We start from the raw sequence: 20,046 nt of genomic DNA, 5'->3' as shown, positions 1-20,046 counted from the left end.
CAACAACATAAAACTCTTTGGATCCCTTATACCTGCTACTTCCCAGCTATATATATGAACAATATTATATCAATAACTTCACCTTTTTTTAAACTAAAATTTAATTTTAAATTCAACAAATAGTTTTCTTTCAAAATGATAATTTTCCCGTTCAATATACTTGACACTGAGAATAATTTATGGGTACATATAGAAAAGCACAATAGTATTTTTTTTCTCCTTCATACTCTTATTTTTAGTCCTACTTACTTAAAGAGAAATGAGTGTATTTATATAAAGTCACTTCAACACTTAAATTAGTATTTAATCTTAGTTGAAATGACATATTAAATATCGTAATAAATATAATTTTAAAATATTTTTTCATCTTATCACTATTTATATTATATTTTTATTGAGTTGTGGTCTCATTAATGGATTCAGATTTCTGTTATAGTTTAGAGTTTAGGGATAGTTAATAATCTTCTTCTCGATTTTTTATTTATTTAATAAAGATAAAAAATATGACAAAAACGATCGTAACGAGAATTGAAATTAAGATTTCATGATTTTAACTGCCTACTCCCTCCCCAACCCATGTTTCTTCTCGATTCTGATTTAGGTCTTATGTGGGTTTTTGGTCTTTAACAAGGTTTTGGTCCTCGGTTTAGTTCTCGGTAATACCACTTCATTGTTTAAGCTTAAAACTCCGAGTCTAATTCGAATAGGCAGCCACAAACCCCTCTAGTATATTATTAAAAAAATTCTTTTAAGCCGTGCCATGTATCTATCTATCACTTGATAGATGAAGGTATAAGAGTGAAATTCAATTGTATAAATAAATAAGATTAAAACTAGTTAAAATAATCTTAACCATTATGTATTATATAATTGGTTACATGACCAAAATTAAATGCTGTCCTTGTATATGTTCTTTCTCTATATATTACCTAAATCACAAATAATTTAAAAGTATAGAGAATAATATTTAGATTTTGTGAGCGTGAGAATGTGTGGTGGAATGCATGCCATGAAAAACAAAGAAGGAAGTTGGCATTATACGCAATAAATAAACCATAATGAAAGCGCTTTCACTCTCAATGCCAACGCAAAGTGCACAACACAATTGTATTCTTTCAGTCACATGATCACATACCTCTCAATCCCACAATCCATGGTGCATGTTTTGGAATATATCTAAAAGTCCATGACCACTTCGAAGGACCAAATACTTCAAATTTCTGATTTAATAACAGAATATTAGAAAAGCCCAGAGATAAAATTCTTCCTTTAAAGATTTAACACAATTGTATCGATTCCTTTAAAAACACTGAAACAACTCGTATCGATTTTCATCCATGTGTTCATCGGTAATAGTACATATTGTATAAAACATAAAATGGAAGAAATCTTATATCAAAAGAAATCTTTCTTAGACATGTAATTATATCGCATCCAAAATAAATTAATTTAGTTACATGTCACAGTCCACTCAAGAATCTCCCTCTCTCTCTCTCCATGTCTGCCACCCACATTTATTTGTTTGCAATACGAATGTTGCATTGTAGCAGAAAATGTCATAAACCATTTTAGTTCAGATTTGGTTTTATTATGGTTTTCATATAACGTTGGTACTTGGAACAGCATGAACATTTACATTGGTCCTTGGTTGAGGCACTGAGCTTAAAACTTCGTTTTTTTCTTCCTCCTCCTTCTACCGTGGGCTTCTCTTGCTTTGTTTTCACTCTGTTCGATATTTTTTAATGCCATGCAAAACAAAAAACCGTGTCTTCTTCTTATTTTTTTTTTAAACACATAAGCCGGCATTTGTGTTCCCGTGTCTTCCCTGTTTTCTCAGTTTCTTTCTCTGTGACTCTGTCTACAAAGTCGGTGTTTTCTACTATTGTTTTTTTGCTTATTACCGTTTTGCAGTTTTACTTTATCAATGTCATAAAACATGTACATGTTTCACCTTTTTTGCAGCACTAGATTGCATTTTTTTCTGGGAAAGTGATCATATACGAGGTGAATACCAGAGCACACACTACTCTTCAGGCAATGAAACCTCCTTTAAATGATGGCAAAGTAATTTTTTATTTTAGTTTCACAAAAAGCTTAGCTCATTTTTCCTTTCCTTCTTTCTTTTTCTATTTGATTGTAAAAATCTTCAGAAACAAATGGTCATGTAAGGTTGTTGTCAGCTTCTTCTGAAAATGAGGCTATTGAAATAGGACATAAGTCCTATTTCAATAAGTTTCTCTGTAAACTTTTATAAGAAGTAAATAATAATGTAAAATGTATTACTTAAAATTAAAATTAGTTCATGCATTTTAGTTTTGAGATAAGTTAGACGAGAGAATTTCTATAAAAATTAAGTAGATATTTTAGCTTATAGAAGAAATTCGATTCTTTTATCTTCTTATTTTTTTCACTTAGAAGTGTTTCAGAGAAGTTCATTGTTTAGAAGTGTTTGAGAGAAGTTTATTGAACATAATCGTAGGTATTGAAAAATACAAGAAGTCGTTTCCATCTTGTCTTCCTGTTTTTTCTTTTTCCTGCATACAGTTTGTATTACAGATTTGATTTATTACCGAATGTGCAAAGCAGGACAAGATGGAAACTGGAGGGAGCAAGGCAATGGTGGATACGGAGAAAACCATGAAAATGGGGCGTCAATCCAATAGAGAAAGGAAAATGGCTTTGATACAAGATGTATGTGAATGATTTTCATATTTCTTTTGTGCTTTAACTCCTCAAGTGTTTATTTTATAACCCCTTTGTCAGAGTATTTATGTGTTCAAACTTCAAACATTGCAGGTTGATAAGTTGAAGAGGAAACTAAGACATGAAGAGAATGTTCATAGAGCGTTAGAAAGAGCATTTGCAAGACCTTTGGGATCCCTTCCTCGTCTTCCGCCTTATCTCCCTCCACATGTTAGTATATCTCTTCATTATTCCCTTTTGTACATCGATGGAACACAAAAGTGAGCAATGAATGCAGCATGCTTTTCTTCTACACAGATTGAAGTGTTTGTATTTCAATTATAATACACTTTAATTATTTTTATACATGGAATTTTTAGACACTAGAGCTTGTGGCTGAAGTAGCAGTATTGGAGGAGGAGGTGGTTAGACTGGAAGAGCAAGTTGTGAATTTCAGACAAGGTCTATATCAGGAAGCAGTCTACATTTCCTCTAAGAGGAATGCAGAAAATTTGAGGGACTCAATGGACCAGAACTCCATCAGAAGCTCCAAACATCAAAGATCAAAATCTTTGTCCCAAAGTGAGATTAATTCAACTACCATGGCCAGGCCTCAGCTTTCTCTTGCTAGAAGTGCTTCTAGTAGAAAGCTGTTCTCTGACATTGTCATTGATCACACTAGTAAGCTAGTGAACAGGAAACAATTGCACATAAAGCAAGATTCGTTATCATCAATCCCAGGAGAGGGATGGCGAAAAGAGAATCCACTGTTTTATAGCCCTTTGAAGGACAAGCAATCTCCACAAAAGAAAACAGCCAAAGTCATTGCTCCAGTGAATAAGTCTTCAATCAAAAAACAAGAATCAGTTAAGTTACAAGTATCCAACAGGTTTCAGTTATTACTATTTAGTGTGAAAAATGATTGAGCTGTCAATTTAAACAATGGTTTGTTTTGCTTGTTCAGATCGGGGGGAGATTAGTAGATCAAGAAAGACCACAGGGTTCCTCAAGTTTATTAGTTGACAACGCATCAGAAGTTGATAGCACGCCCAACAGAATTTCAGAGGATATTGTCAAGTGCTTGTGTAGAATATTTGTGAGAATAGGCACATTCAAGGACAAATTAGGGGAATCAAAAACGCCTTCCAGTTCTAAATCTGCATGCAGCAAGGAAAATGATCAGTTTTGTGATCCATATGGTATCTGTTCGAAATCCAAAATGAGGGATATTGGTACATATAGTAGTTTGTGTGAGATTAAAGCCTCCAATGTCGATCTCAATCGGGCAAGAAATGTAGCGTTTTTGATGCATAGATTAAAGTAAGTTATAACGGGTTATTAAGCAAGCTGATGATGCTTGATACTTGATACTACCTCCATCCCTGTATATAAGACTTTTACATTTTGTTTAAATTAATTTAAGAGATGTTAAACAACCCAACATACATATTCAGGTTCCTACTTGGGAAACTTGCCTCTGTGAACTTGAAGGGTCTTACTCATCAGGCGAAACTTGCATTTTGGATAAACACTTACAATTCCTGCATGCTGAATGTAAGATACCTTTCTATCACTGATTTGCTACTTCTCACTACAATGTAAGACAGAAGAATTGGGTCTCTGCTTGAAGACTAGATTTGAATTTGATATCATCTTAGCTTGCCTAACATGTTCCTAATAACAATTCTTTGGCCTGAATTTTAGGCATATTTAGAGCACGGCATACCTGAGAGTCCTGAAATGGTTGTAGCATTAATGCACAAGGTACAATATTCTCTCAAATATTCTCTACATTTGTGCCTGTTGACGGAGTGAACTTCTCACTATCTAAACTTATAATGATTGCCTTTTGTTACTAGAAAATAAAAAAAATACTAATAAGACAGAAAAATATAATAAAACCCGTTATTATTCTATGTATTTTATGGCAGATTGAACTTAAGTGTATAATATATATATATATATAATTTACTTATTTTAAGAGTAATAAATAATGTTTTATATTAAATTTTAATGATTTGAATAAAAAAATTTTAATGTATAAATTGAGTCCGTAAAGTTTTGAAAAATTTGAAAATTATTTAATACTTTGTTTAATTAATTTAAATTAATAAATAATTATAAAAACATTTTTATATATTAATTTGAATTAATAGGTAAAATATTAAATAATTTTTTTTAAAATTCTGGAGATTTAATATATATATTAAGAATTTTTAATTTAAGGATTAGATTGTTGAAATTTGATATATAAAATTTTTTAAGAAAAAAAAACTTATTTAAGTTTATTTTTAATTTTATACATAAATTAGTTTTTATGTAAAAAATAATCTTAATAATAGATGATTCGGATTCATGCCCTAAGTTTCTGCCCCTTAAAAGAATTTCCTTGTTCCGTCCCTGATCACAATCAATATTAGCATTGTCGACTAAAACTTGGCAATGCTTGTGTTAGGCAACAATAAAAGTGGGGGGCCTGGGGCTCAATGCAATTACAATAGAGCACTTCATCTTGAGACTTCCTTATCATCTGATGTTTGTAAGTGCATAATCTACTCTCTTGCCTATGCTTTTAGACGTGTAAAAATGTTTTTCTAATTTTTTGAGATCCTTGTCATGCTTTGTAGATTACAATTCATCCCTTGATTTTCATCTTTGCTTACTTCAACAGACCTGCACAAAAGCTGCAAAAGATGACGACATGAAAGTGGGAAGAATATTTGGCTTGGAATGGTCAGAGCCCTTGGTTACTTTTGCACTTTCCTGTGGAAGCTGGTCTTCACCTGCGGTATCTTTTTTCCCCTCTAATTAGACGACAATACTGTTATGTGGACACTGACTAATTGCTTTTTTAACTATAACTCAGTTTGTGATCAATTAGTCTGAAAATGTATGACCAAACCAAAGATGTCACACATTCTACAAACAATATTACTTAAACAATATCACACATTCTTCAGAAAAAAGTTCTCTAATGGTTGAATATTGCCGGGTATTATGTGTTTGTTTGATTATGAAAGAAACTGAAATATCTGGGATAGGAACTAAAGAAGATATACTTGGATAAGCTAGGAGATTCATGAGACCATTGTAAATTGTAATACAAAATTAAGCAGAGTATTCGCATCAACATTAGTATTATTAAATGCTACATGGTAATTTTCTTTGTTGATGAGGATAAATTCTTAACTAGACTGGTATTTTCTATGTATGTCCTTGGTTGGTTGAATTGATGGAACAAATTTGTTTATGAAGGTGAGAGTATTCACAGCATCACAAGTTGATAATGAGTTAGAAGCAGCAAAGAGAGATTATTTAGAGGCAGCAGTTGGCATTACAAAAAGAAACAAGTTAATAATTCCAAAATTACTAGACTGGTATTTACTTGACTTTGCAAAGGACTTGGAATCTTTGTTGGATTGGGTCTGCCTCCAACTACCCAATGAACTGAGAAAGGAAGCACTTGAATGCCTTGAAAGAAGGGGAAGACAGCCCCTACCGCAGCTGGTACAAATGATGCCTTATGACTTCAGTTTTAGATTGCTATTACACCTATAAGCTCGGGGAGAGGTACTGTTCATCGCTCAACGTTTCACTCACCACAGATTTTTGTATATGGAACAGGAGAAATGCCAAGCGACATTTTTCTTCTGATATATTTAATACCTTTTATTTATTTATAATAATTACTATAAAATTTATTTCTAATGTAATTTTTAATTAAGGCTTAAATATGCTTTTAGTCCCTCAAATTTATGGTAAATAAATTTTTAGTCCCTTAAATTTAAAATTGTTGTTTTTAGTCTTTGTAATTTCAAAAATTTTATTTTAATCCTTATATTCAAATTTTATTAAAAAATTTATCAAACATTATTGCATAAAATCTACCTATTGGTGTCCATATTAGTGAAAATATCACATTAAATCCTAAACATTAAATACTAGTATATTTTTTTTTACACCGGTCATGTATAAAAACGAAACTATTAATCATATATATATATATATATATATATATATATATATATATATATATATATATATATATATATATATATATATATATATATGAAGAGGGCTCAAACGATATCAGTATAACTTTTACTAAATATTACACCACTCAATAATTTTATATTAAATGTGAATTTTATAAATTCAACCGTTAGATTAAAAGTTCTTTATTCTTAGATCATATATATAAAATTTTATATTAATCCTAGATGATTTGATATTTTATTCTTATAAAACAAAATTAATGTAATATATACATTTCAAAATATAATAAAATATAAATACTTTGATTATCTTTAAGTTGTTCAATTTTAACAAAATTTGATATAAATATATAAAGTGATATGAAGTTATAATTCAATGATTGGATTTATAAAATTCACATTTAATATAAAGTTATTAAATAGTGTAATATTTAATAAAAGTTATACCGATGTCAATTGAATCCTTCCCTATATATATATATATATATATATATATATATATATATATTTATTTATTTATTGAAAATAAGGTGTCATTTTCAATAAAATTTCAATTAATGTTTTAGATACATTTCCATAATTAAATGGTATCTGCTCTTGTCTTTTTGTTTAGATTTTCTTAATTATTGATTAATAGCATATTATATATATATATATATATATATATATATATATATATGTATTTTGTGTTTGCCCTAAAATATCCTTCATTTGATGAAGCATACTTAAGAAAAAAATCAATTCCCCATGTTCTACTTAAAAAATTAGAGATAATGGCTCCAACCAGCCAGCCACTGAATGAAATGGCCGAACAACATAATCTTGTAATATTTACATGGCACTGGCAGTATCAATACATAAATCTGTATTAATTGTTTTTAGTGAAAAGTTGAGGTGATTGTCTCATTCAAAATAATAAAAGATATCAATAACAGTTATTTTTCAAGAATGAAACTAAAGGCCTTTTCGGAAATGCTAGTTATCTTACTGTTCTGTTAACCTTCATTGACAACACAGATAAATTGGAACAAAAAATTATGTCGCCTAATGACAACTTTGCATTTCAATCTTCACAAATGGTTAATATATGTTTTGTATGATTGGAAAACAACATTCTGCTACTACAGAGAAAGCATCACCTAGAAGAAAATTACAAAAAAAAAAAGGTCATTACAAATAACTGAATAGGAGTAAGTACTAAGTACTCTGCACTCGTATGTAAAGAGTTTTGACATTATTATTTACTCATAAATTATCATGTATGATAAATTTATTGATATTTACAATCACTATCTTAAAATTGCTTATTGGTTAACAGTATAAAAAATTTATACTGACCATGCATAAAAATTAAACACTACAAATTATCACAACAAAACTCAAAAGTTGCGTACAGAAAACGTAGAAACTATAATTTTCCTAGATTCGATGCGAGAATTTCCCCAGTTGTACATATCCCTCCCTACAATGAGGTTGCGTCTCTCTATACAGCAGCATCGAAAACGAAGACTCGGTACAAGCAAGAAAAATCTTGGCGATTCAACCAAATGGTGAAGGAACTGGCCCTGAGCCTGAGCCTGCATCTGATCTTTTGATGTTTCCCATTCCACAGATGATGCATCCAGGTGCTGTCACAGCTGAAAACTTGGCTCCACAGAGATCACAGACATCATATCCAATGGTTGAGAGCCTGCTTAATGTGGCAGCACAGAAATGCGACGGATCTTCCAATGGATCAATGGACTTGTTAGTCAAACCCCTCTGAACACACAAGTCCACAAGGCTCTTAAATTCCTCCTGCTTGCCTGGAGGTGCTTTAGATAATAGTAGTTCTAACATCTGCTTGGAATATGCATAATTTTGCACCTCCATATTCCGTTTTATGGCAGTTCTAATGCAATTTATTCTGTGCTTAGCGAGAAGAGGCAAAGAACCCAGATGGCGTGAAAGTCTAGCCATCTCATCTTTTGCACTAATTGCACTTGAACCATGAACTCTTTGCAAACGTCCAATTTCCTGCAGTCATAAAGACAGCTTTAGATAGAGGGAGTAAAGAAATAAAGACTTCCAATGCAACGACAAAGACAGCTTTAAGTGAGCTGTCATTGCTTACTTAACTACACAATAAATATTCACATCATGGAAAATCTGTAAATACAGTTTTACAACAATGCTGCATTATGGCCTAGAGAAAGAGAAGCTCGATTATCTAATTTGTAGGTCACAGTCCATTCCTTTAGAAATTGAAGCATATAATAGTACCTGAAGAAGAGTGACTGTTATCTTGTATTGAGCACAGATTGTTGCTTGGGCTTTTATATCACTTCCACGAGATAGTTCTTTAGCTAATGCAAAAAAAGCTTCATCAAAGCAAGATAATGCATCTTTCAGATGATTTAGCTCAAGGTGAGCAAGTCCAGTCTTGAAACATACATGAGCAGCAGCTCCTTGGGGAACCTGTCATAGGAGCCATGAGATTGGGAACCAAAATATAAATTGTACGACTCAGTAATACGAAACTTGAACTAGAACACAGTTTTATTGAAGGAATCTCTGCAAGTTCCTTCCTCAGTTTCTGGTGTTAGTAACATATAAGGATTTGTATAAATAAAAATATCAAAGATAAAGACTTGAACAGAAAAAATAAATGAGAGAAGTTAAGACTCTTCAAGGGCTTTGCTTCCTCGGTTCCCAATCCTCATTCATCTCCCTTCTCCCTATTTTAATTCACTGACAGAATCAGGTCACTTCCCCACCTGCCGTCTGTGCAGGTTGTTAAATACACTCTCCCAAACTAATCCTCTCTCATGTTCCCCATTATCAACACTGACAACACATGCTTCTGTTGGAAACCGCCTTAATTGTGGTTACCTCTAACCCATTTTAGTTGCAGAATCAAGGGTAGTGGTTTAGACTTTAAATCCTACATCAACTAGTAGCAAGGCCTGTTGGAGATCCCACGTCAACTAGAAATTAGGTCATAGTGTATATTAGTGAAGAACAATTCTCACCTTATAAATCGATTTTGTAAGGTTGAATTTGACTCAATAACCTACTTTCTTAAGATGGTACCAGAGGTTGATGGCTATATCCTAATGGCTATTTTGTTGGACCTATTGTACCAGCCACCATCGAACCATATGCAGATGTTAAGTCTTGCAAGACTGCAAATTTCATGCTTGAGATGTTCAGTTCTCATTGTGAAGGAGTGTGTTGAAAATCTCCACATCAACTAGAAATAAGATTATAATAGTGTATATAAGTGGAGAACAATTCTCACCTTACAAGTCGATTTTATAAGATTGAGTTAGACTCCATCTATTTTAAGAAGGCCGAAATATTGTATATAAATGGGTGGTAACCTCAACTTACAAGTCAATTTTGTAAGATTGAGTTAGATCCAAACTCACATTCTAAAGCTTCTAATTCAATGCTGTTCCTTTTCTTCCTAACATACACCATAGTTGTGCATGGGAGGCTCATTAAAGTTTACTTCTCCACTGTGGCATTATAGAAGTAGTCACTGTTATAAGCACAGCAGTTCAATCAGAAATTTTGTCCTAGCAAACCTATTTAATTTCTTCTCTATAGCTAGCATCCACAAAACGTGTAAAGGAAAAATCATAAAATGAGTATTTCTGTTTATGCTACATGTCTGTTCAATCCAGTACATCTAATTCTTGCATCCATATTTTTTCCTAACATCCCACATGTAAATGGATAGGCATGCATGTATGTATTTTATACCTGTCCAGGTTTTACAGAAGATGGTGGAGAATCAGTTTGTGGAGGCTTTGCTGAATCATTTGGTATTCCAAGTACACTAAGATCAAGAGGTTGGCTAGACATTGGTGCCTGCAGCTGTGATGGGGGCACGCCTGCAGTCTGAGAAGGGGATTGTGGCGGGACACCACCATCAGGAAGTCCTACAGACTCAATATGAACTGTTGATTGTTGAACAGCTTGAGGAGGGACATCACCTTGAAGACTAGCATCAGCTTCAGGAGCACTAACCTGGTTAGCAGTTGCCTCACCTCTTTGAGCCACTGTAGTAAATTTAGAGAGATATGTCCCAGCAGGAGGCAATGACGCAGCGACCTGAAGGGATGGAATTGTATTCTGAAAGAAGTCTTCTGGAATAGGTCCTACTGTATTTCTCCCATTTGTAATTCCAGTAATGGGCAGTGAAATTGAGGCATCTGTACCAAACAGGTCACCAGGAGTTGAAACAGTATGAGCAGCCGTTCTAGTAGGTGCAGGTGGCTGAGACAAAATCTGGCCAAGATCTTGGGATCCACTGGTAAATGACCTGCTCCTTGATGGAGTTAACCCTTCACTTAGTTTAAATTTACTAGTTGCTTCTTTAATCTTATTCACATCCACAACAGAAGAGGCAATTGGCTTGTCTCGTATTCTAACATGTATTTTTTTGGTTTTTGATTCTCCTTCCTCATCACTGCTGCTATCAGCAGCAGCAGCTCCATACATGGATTTCTTAAATTCTTCTGCTGCTTTAGCTTGTTCATCAGTAGAGGAACTGGCAAGCTTTTTGTTAAGACTTTCCAGACCCATTAATAGACCACCTTGTGAATTATCAACCCGTTGATTAGATAGGGGTTTAGCTGAAGATAATTCAAGACCATTTGCTTTAATATCATTACCCGGAGGGATGAAGGCTTTAACCAAGCTATCTTCCCTTACCTCAACAATATTGCCTCTTCCTTTAATTGAGCCTAAATACACGCCTATATGATCTACAATAATGGATGGAATTGAACCATCATCAGTCTTCATGTATGGCATCACCTCTGCAGCAAGCTCCCACTGAGGTATATCCTTTGTATTAGTAGGGGTTTTGATTTCCCAGTTTCCACCACCCCATTCAAGTCCTTTAGGAACCATACTTTCTGCAGCAAAGTTGGCAAATATGCCTTGTGTCCATCCAGTAGATCGAATCCGTAAAATCCTTTCACAATGTCGCCTCAATTCTGAGTCAAGAGCTTCTTCTTCCAACTTCTGAGCAAGACGCCTCATGGCACTAGGATTAAGGTGGCATATAAACAGATCAAGCATGCTTTCGTAATCAGCAGTAACTTCAAAGGTTTCTTTTGCTCTATCAAACTGACCAAACCTGCAAGCAATATCAAATTAGGAAAGTGAACAAACTTTTAAATCACACGATTCAAAGAACTACAGTACCATCATCCATACACCAGCTCATCAATAGTATGAGCTCCGTAGAATAAGTTATTAGTCTATTAGTCTTTCTGTTGGTGGGATTGGCCTTGTACTAGTTGTACATGCGTACCCAACCTAATTATTAGAATTATTGGGAAAAATCCAAGTCCCACATCAACTAGAGATTAAGCAATTATTTAGTATATAAGTGGAAAGCAACCCTCACTTTACAAGCCTGTTTTGTAGGGTTGAATTAGGCTTAAATATACTATTCTAAGAATAAATACGAGAATGTTAGGGTATGGGATCACGACCATCTATCAATTATTCAGTATAATATTCACAGCTCCCTCTCTCTCCCCTCTTCCCTACCAAAACTCTATAATTCCAACAAGCTCCAACACCATAGGTGGCACTTAACAGAGACATGAATATCATAACTGATATGGATGGTGTTATAAATCAACAATATGAAAATATCCAACAAGCTTCAATACAAGCAATACTTAACACATGCATGTCATAGTTGATATCAATGGTGTTACAAATCGACAATATGAAAATATTATTGATCTTTACTCAGACCAGAATTTTTCAAATATAAACAAGCCTTGGCCAAAACTAAGTTGACAGGAAATAATAAATAATGAAAAGGAAAAAAAATTAAGCTATATAGATAAGCAAATAAAAATCATACAATGTTAGTCTCCAATTTCAAGGTATGGGACTTGAGTCTCAAATTGGAAGTATGAGATTCTAATGTAGGATTTATAAGGCTTTGGGCTTTCCAACTACAGTGGCTAGCTTTGGTGGAGTCACTGGTGTGGTTCACCCTTTGGTATAACAGCCTTCCACCACATCTCTCTGTTGCAAACGAGCAGTGTGGGTGGTGACACTGATATTCCACTGTTTGGGACTAGTCAAAGGACCGATACAAAGCATGGTGGGATGTTAGAATCTATTACAGTAGAAACTCTTTAAATTAATACTCGGTAAATTAATAAACTCTCTAAAATAATAAATTTGTCCGGTCCCGACTTGAGTCAATGTAAAAAATTGAAAAACTCGATAAAATAATAAGATAATAATTTTTCGGAAGATCCCTTTATAATTTTTGGTCCCAAGAAAATCATAAATTAATAATTCATAGAAACTGAAAAAAATATATTACACTCTAAATAAGAATACATTGAACACATTTCTTCCTCTTGTTTACATTTACTGTACTTCAAAAGTCATTATTGATTTCTAATGCATATGTACTTCAAAAGTCATTACGTATTGATTTTCAATGCATATGTATTTCAAAAGTTACTAATTTATGTTAAGTCTCAAGGTTCGCTGCAACGTAATTCTAAGAGGCATAGACTAATTTGCCTTTTTATTTGGTATGTACAGTATAATTACTTAAAAAATCTTTAAATTAATAATTATTAATTTATCGATAAATTAATAACTCTCTAAATTAATAAATTTCTCCGGTCCTGACATTATTAATTTAAAGAGTTTCTACTGTAGTATTGGCCCTTAAGCCCAATGCCCATTAGTTTAAGTTGACTTTAGATATACATATCCTTGTACTCCTTTTTTATTAAGTGAATACATTTTTAGTTCTCTAAAAGGTATCTGAGCCTAAGGGTTTTCCCTTCTAGAGTTTTCATAAATAATATAGAATTTTAGATACATAATAACTTGGTTATTGGCTGGAAATTAGGATAAGAAAGTCAAACCTTACAGATAATAACAAGTAATAATTCAAGAAAGTTAATAATGATGGAAAACACAATCATCATTGTTAAGATAATTCTATAAGATATAGTTTAGATATACTAGTTTATCCTCTCCTAATTTCTAGTTTAGTTTCCTTAGTCAGTTTTATCTAAATCCCTAAACTTTAGGGATTGATTATGTTTTATGCCTATTTATTTTATTGTATCCATCAATTCAATAACATGAAAATTATTCAGATTCAAGTTGGTATCAGAGCATTCTGGTCCTGGTTTGGAAACCCTAACCCAGCCGCCACCAAGGCATCTAGGGTTTTTCGAATTTTGTCAGCGTTGTCGGAGTTGATGCCGCCTGAGTGTTCAGAGGTCGCCGATCGGCCTTTCCGTCGCGAGCCGCCCCCAGACCGGTGTCTCACGCGCTTTCACGCGAGATTTTTGTCAGAAAAGCTCGCCGGCACGTGGGGTTCACGCGCCGCCTTCCAGGCCTCCGTTTGCGACGCCGTTTGCACCGTTGGACTCGCCGGCCCTCCCTCTTCTTGTTTTGACCCTTTTTAGGTTGTGGGTCAAACTGTAGGTGGTCGTTTGGTTGCTGCTTGGAATTTCGTGGTTGTTTGGGTGCTACCACGGAATTTCGAATTTCGAGACTATTTGGTTGCTGTCTCGGAGGTCTTTCGGGATTGTTTGGAGGTGTTTTTTTGCTGTTCTTCTCCTTTTTCTCTTCATGGCAAAGATTTCCAAGAATGACACACCCTCTTCTTTTATCCCTAGTTCAACTGACCGTGGAAGTCGAGGACGTGGTCGAGGTTGTGTTCGTGGTAAAGGGGGTAGAGGAAACCTCCATTGTATCTACTGCCAAAGAGATGGGTATACACGAGACAAGTGTTATTCCTTGCATGGCTTTCCGAGCAAGACAGCTAAAGTGGCTCAATCTCCGACTTCGGCTCTAGAAGTCAAGATTGAACCCAAGAGCAATCATCCAATCACATTATCTGCCGATGATTACAAAGAGTATCTTCAACTAAAGGCGACTAAACAGGCCCCTTCCTCCATCACTGTTGCTCATACTGGTAATTCTACAGTCTGTTTCTCTCATTCTACGTCTATTTGACCTTGGGTTTTGGACTCCGGTGCTTCTGATCACCTAACTGGTAATGTCTCCCTTTTCCGTAACCTATCATCACCTAAAACTCCACATCATATCACTCTTGCAGATGGGTCAAAAGTCCAAGCCACTGGTATTGGTCAAATATCTCCTCTTCCATCACTACCATTAAAATCTGTTTTACTAGTTCCTGGATGTCTCTTTAATTTGATTTCTATAAGTAAGTTGACTCGGTCACTAAACTGTGTCATAACCTTCACTTCTGATTCTTTCTTGATACAGGACCGGAGTACGGGACAGACGATTGGAGCCGGATCTGAATCACATGGTCTCTACTACCTTCAGCCTTCTACCTCTACCATATGTGCATCTATTGAGTCTCCTAGTTTAATCCACCGTCGCCTGGGTCATCCAAGCTTGAATAAATTAAAGAAAATGGTACCTCATCTCTCACGGTTAGAGTCATTAGAGTGTGAGTCGTGTCAATTAGGAAAGCATGTTAGAGCTTCTTTTCCTAATAGTGTTAATAGTCGAGCTATGTCTCCTTTTGATGTTATTCATTCTGATGTTTGGGGTCCTAGTCGCGTTCCCTCTCTTTTGGGGCATAGGTATTACGTCACCTTTATTGATGATTTTTCTAGATGTACTTGGATATTTTTGATGAAAAATCGTTCTGAGTTATTCAATATTTTCCTAAGTTTCTATTCGGAGATCAAAACTCAATTTGGCAAAGTAATTCGGATTTTACGAAGCGATAATGCTAAAGAATATTTTTCAGATTGCTTCAAATCATTTATGGCTTCTCATGGCATTTTACATCAATCTAGTTGCCCTCATACACCTCAACAAAATGGTGTAGCTGAGCGAAAACATAGACATATTGTGGACACTGCTCGTACTCTTTTATTGAATGCCAATGCACCCCCAAAGTTGTGGGGCGATGCTGTCCTCACTGCAGGGTATCTAATAAATCGAATACCATCGTCTGTCTTGAATGATCAAGTACCTCATTCCCTATTATACCCATTGGATCCCCTTTACTCTGTTCATCCCCGTGTCTTTGGTTGTACTTGTTTTGTCCATGATCTTTTCTCAGGACGTGATAAGTTGTCTGCTCGGGCCATCAAATGTGTGTTCTTAGGATACTCCCGTGTCCAAAAGGGGTACCGTTGTTACTCTCCTGCTACGCATCGATTTTACATCAGTGCAGATGTCACTTTCTTTGAAGATACACCATATTTTATTGCCACAGATGTCTCTCCGGTTGACTCAGATCTCCTCTTCAGGTATTGCCTATTCCTCATTTTGATCATAGTGTGCCTCCTACCACACCTGCTACTTTAGAGGCACCAGATCCTCACACACTACCAGGGCAGGGTCTGACAATCCTCTACACCGATTTGGGATAACCTATGAGCGTCGATCACATACTGTTGTTCCTCCCAATGATTCTACAATTGAGCCATGTGATTCTACTCCTACTTCAATCTCCTCACCTACTCCGGCCCCACCTACCTCAGTTGACTTGCCCATTGCTCTTTGTAAAGGTAGTCGTTCTACTTGTAATCCTCATCCTATTTATAACTTTCTTTCATATCATCGTTTGTCTCCTACCTATTATGCTTTTGTCTCTGCTATTTCCTCTATTACCATTCCCAAGACAATACAGGAGGCCTTAACCCATCCAGGATGGCGACAAGCAATGATTGATGAGATGACAGCTTTAGACTCCAACCACACTTGGGTACTTGTCTCACCTCCACCTGGAAAATCTGTTGTTGGTTGTCGGTGGGTATTTAATGTTAAAGTGGGCCCTGATGGACAAGTGGATAGATTGAAAGCTCGTCTTGTGGCTAAAGGATACACGCAAGTATATGGTTTGGATTACAGCGACACTTTCTCTTCAGTTGCAAAGATGGCCTCAGTTCGACTCTTCCTAGCCATGTCTGCTATGAGGCATTGGCCTTTGTTTCAATTAGACATAAAAAATGCCTTCTTACATGGTGATTTGGAGGAGGAGATTTATATGGATCAACCTCCCGGGTTTGTTGCTCAAGGGGGGTCTGGTCTTGTATGTAAATTACAAAAGTCCTTGTATGGCCTCAAACAATCACCTCGTGCTTGGTTTGGTCGGTTTAGCAAAGTTATACAGGAATTTGGAATGATCCGCTGCGAGGCAGACCACTCTGTCTTCTTTAGACGCTCATTGACACGTAGATTTATCTATCTTGTTGTTTATGTAGATGATATTGTGATTACAGGTGATGATCAGGAGGGCATCAAGGCTCTAAAGCAACATTTATTTAAACACTTTCAAACTAAGGATTTAGGTCCCCTACGTTATTTTCTTGGGATTGAGATCGCTTAGTCAAAGTCCGGTATTGCTATTTCTCAGAGAAAATATGCCCTTGATATTCTAGAAGAGACCGGACTTACAGATTGTAAGCCAGTTGACACTCCCATGGATCCCAATGTGAAGCTTATGCCTAATCAGGGGGAGCCTTATCCTGACCCAGGGAGATATCGGAGATTAGTTGAAAAATTGAATTATCTCACCATGACCAGACCTGATATATCTTTTCCTGTGAGTGTTGTAAGTCAGTTTCTTAACTCTCCCTGTGAGAGTCATTGGCTTGCAGTTGTTCGAATCCTTAGATACATCAAAAGATCTCCAGGAAAAGGACTTGTTTACAATGATAGAGGACATACAGACATTGTTGGATATTCAGATGCAGATTGGGCAGGTGATGCAAGTGATAGACGATCAACATCAGGCTATTGTATCTTCATGGGTGGTAATCTTGTCTCATGGAAGAGTAAAAAGCAAAGTGTTGTTGCACGATCAAGTACAGAAGCAGAATACTGTGCTATGGCTCACACCACATGTGAGCTCTTGTGGCTAAAATTCTTAATTCAAGAGTTGCAATTTTGCAAGGTTGGTCATATGGAACTAGTTTGTGATAACCAGACAGCTTTATACCTCTCCTCTAATCCAGTTTTTCATGAGAGAACAAAGCATATAGAGGTTGACTGCCATTTCATCAGAGAAAAGATCCTCTCCGGTATCATCAAGACCTCCTCAGTTTGTTCCAAGGATCAACTTGCAGATATCTTTACTAAATCTTTACGAGGTCCTAGGATAACATATATATGTAACAAGCTAGATGCATATGATATATATGCTCCAGCTTGAGGGGGAGTGTTAAGATAATTCTATAAGATATAGTTTAGATATACTAGTTTATCCTCTCCTAATTTCTAGTTTAGTTTCCTTAGTCAGTTTTATCTAAATCCCTAAACTTTAGGGATTGATTATGTTTTATGCCTATTTATTTTATTGTATCCATCAATTCAATAACATGAAAATTATTCAGATTCAAGTATCATATTTCAGCAGTTCCCTTAGATACAATGGCACCACTACTTACCTGATACACGCATAACCCAACTGTCTGAACCTGTGAAATAAATGAGAGGTAGGAGGACATTGTGGATAATCTCTTGAACGCAAAAATTCATCTTTCAGAACAGACAAAGCAGTGGAAAAACGGAGAGATTTCACAGCATAGACACCCCGCATCACCTGGTGCCAAAATTCATCATTCTTTGAAGATCAGATAGACTGAAACTAAATGCCAAGATAGAGATTTCTGTCACTTACCTGGGTGAATTGTGGACCTGATTGTGATAATGACACAGCTAAATCTCCACAAACAGGGGAACCTCTAGCAAGGATGTCCAGGGACCTCGGTGTTATGCGCAAGCTGTCAAACCTTCATTCACATAAGAATTTACAGTGTCACTATGTCAGTTGTTACCAGCTTTAACATGGATTAAGAAATGTGAAAAAACAATATTTAGTTTAAAGCTTTCTACCCTAAATAGAAAGAAGTTAGATTTTTCTAAAATGAGGTCATAATCAATAGGTAGCAAAGAAGGACACCTTGATGTTATTTGGTATAGTATTTCTGATAGGTCAAGCTTCTGCTCAAAACTTTGTTGCATTGTGGCAAATCCAATAAGAAGAGGCTCAAGAAGACCAACAAGACAACTTTTGACCTCAACCCCCTTCTTTTGTTTGGGAATTATTTCTGAAGGTTTAGCAAGCAGCAATCGATCATTCAAAGCACCAACCAAGACTGCATACGGAATTTATAAGAATAGATCAGTAGGCCAACACACACACAAGAAAAAATGTTAGAGCATGACTTAATGGCTTCTAATTTCCCTGTTTAAGTTTTTATGTACAAATTTGTTTCCGTGTAGTTTGTTTCCATTTCATTTCCTTTAATTATTTATGATTTATGATTTATGATAGAAAAAACTTTTCCTGTAAATACTGTGCTAGAATTAATTACACTTGGGATATATTTTCAATTGATGAGATTTGATCCTGATTTCTATCTGTCATTATTATTTCATATTTATGTTTTTATTGTTCTTGTTAAGTATTGTTAGTCAACTTATGCATGATCCAAAGAGAGGCACTTGCAAACAATAAATAGAATCCTACAATATCTGAAAGTAAGTCTAGGAAGAAAGTGCTATTTAAGTGAAAGGGTGAATCTGTCTATGGAAGTAAACACAGATGTCAAATGCATGGAGTATTGTAGACAATAGACCCACTTCAGGATATATATGTTCCTGGGTGGGGACTTGGTGACTTGGAAGAGTAAGAAGCAAAATATAGCTACAAGATATAGTGTCAAGGTAAAAAGTTCAGGCTATAGCCCAAGGGATTTATAAGCTATTGTGGATGAAAATCATTCTTGATGATCTTACAATAAGTATGAAGCCACTTTGACACTTTGACAAAAAAATCCTACATTAGCATTGTACATAATCTTGTTCAGCATATTAGAAATATAGCTCAGTTTCATTTCAATGTAATTTGCATTTCATTTGTTCTGTTAGGAGTTAGTTCTAATTAGAAGTTAGTTACTTCTGTATGAATTTGTTACAAATATGTTTTCTGATGACTCTTCACTAAGTCATCCAGCTAGCAGCTGACTCTATCCAATTTATGGTTGAATGAATATTTTTCGTAAGAGAAAACTCTCTGTCTCTCTCCTACTCCATTTCACTTTTCTATTACAGCATGATAAGTTAAAGCACAGAGATAGACTGAAACTTTATTAAGGAGAAACTGGACAGTGGGCTTATAACATCATGTCCTTTTTGGGGCCATTTAGCAGATATATTAACTAAGCAACATCCCATGGAGCACTTTCAACTTTCAAGATCTTTCTTGCAAGATAGGAATGAAAGATATCCATTCACCAACTTGAGGAGTGTTAGAGCACCTGTTAACTAATCCTTTAATTTCCCAGCTTCTGTTTTTATTTGTACAAATTTGTTTCCC

At 35.1% G+C, this 20,046-nt stretch overlaps 2 protein-coding genes across 10 annotated transcripts in view; one reads left to right on the top strand and one right to left on the bottom strand.

The window, feature by feature from the left end:
• Positions 1-1,466: 1,466 nt before the first annotated feature.
• LOC109799911 (ternary complex factor MIP1 leucine-zipper protein (Protein of unknown function, DUF547)) lies at positions 1,467-6,390 on the top strand. 7 transcript variants are annotated; one of them, XR_014430715.1, is made up of 11 exons: positions 1,467-1,865; positions 1,963-2,064; positions 2,587-2,691; positions 2,797-2,913; positions 3,063-3,548; positions 3,647-4,002; positions 4,137-4,236; positions 4,387-4,446; positions 5,138-5,221; positions 5,310-5,470; positions 5,938-6,137. XR_014430715.1 is itself a non-coding variant. In XM_020360566.3 (11 exons), the coding sequence occupies exons 3-11, from the start codon at positions 2,593-2,595 to the stop codon at positions 6,238-6,240; spliced, it is 1,722 nt and encodes a 573-aa protein (XP_020216155.2). In that variant the 5' UTR covers positions 1,491-1,865; positions 1,963-2,004; positions 2,587-2,592; the 3' UTR covers positions 6,241-6,390. The 7 variants fall into 7 exon arrangements, 6 of the variants coding, with proteins under 6 accessions (XP_020216155.2, XP_020216154.2, XP_020216153.2 ...); XM_020360566.3 differs by having other exon boundaries at positions 1,491-1,865; positions 1,963-2,004; positions 5,354-5,470; positions 5,938-6,390; XM_020360565.3 differs by having other exon boundaries at positions 1,491-1,865; positions 1,963-2,034; positions 5,354-5,470; positions 5,938-6,390.
• A 1,409-nt stretch (positions 6,391-7,799) lies between these two features.
• LOC109799955 (uncharacterized) overlaps positions 7,800-20,046 on the bottom strand; it is a 31,648-nt gene continuing 19,401 nt past the window's right edge. For all 3 annotated transcript variants that reach the window (XM_020360621.3, XM_083066582.1, XM_083066583.1), the window contains 6 exons: positions 18,628-18,823; positions 18,346-18,457; positions 18,113-18,267; positions 10,425-11,808; positions 8,940-9,134; positions 7,800-8,693 (listed from right to left, as the gene is read on the bottom strand). In XM_020360621.3, coding sequence (XP_020216210.2) covers positions 8,217-8,693; positions 8,940-9,134; positions 10,425-11,808; positions 18,113-18,267; positions 18,346-18,457; positions 18,628-18,823 — 2,519 coding nt within the window. In that variant the 3' untranslated portion in view covers positions 7,800-8,216. The remainder of the gene's footprint in view (positions 8,694-8,939; positions 9,135-10,424; positions 11,809-18,112; positions 18,268-18,345; positions 18,458-18,627; positions 18,824-20,046) is intronic.

The sequence above is a fragment of the Cajanus cajan genome, chromosome 11 (genome assembly GCF_000230855.2).
Source record: "Cajanus cajan strain Asha chromosome 11, NIPB_CcT2T_4, whole genome shotgun sequence".
NCBI lineage: Eukaryota > Viridiplantae > Streptophyta > Magnoliopsida > Fabales > Fabaceae > Cajanus > Cajanus cajan.
This window is presented reverse-complemented; position numbering and strand designations above follow the sequence as displayed.

Excerpts from the sequence above, each read along its gene's own strand:
- LOC109799911 (XM_020360564.3), top strand. The coding sequence starts at position 2,038 with ATGAAACCTCCTTTAAATGATGGCAAA. Across the intron at positions 4,237-4,386 it reads ACAATTCCTGCATGCTGAAT|GCATATTTAGAGCACGGCAT; the intron begins GTAAGATACCTT and ends CCTGAATTTTAG. Across the intron at positions 5,471-5,937 it reads GAAGCTGGTCTTCACCTGCG|GTGAGAGTATTCACAGCATC; the intron begins GTATCTTTTTTC and ends TTGTTTATGAAG.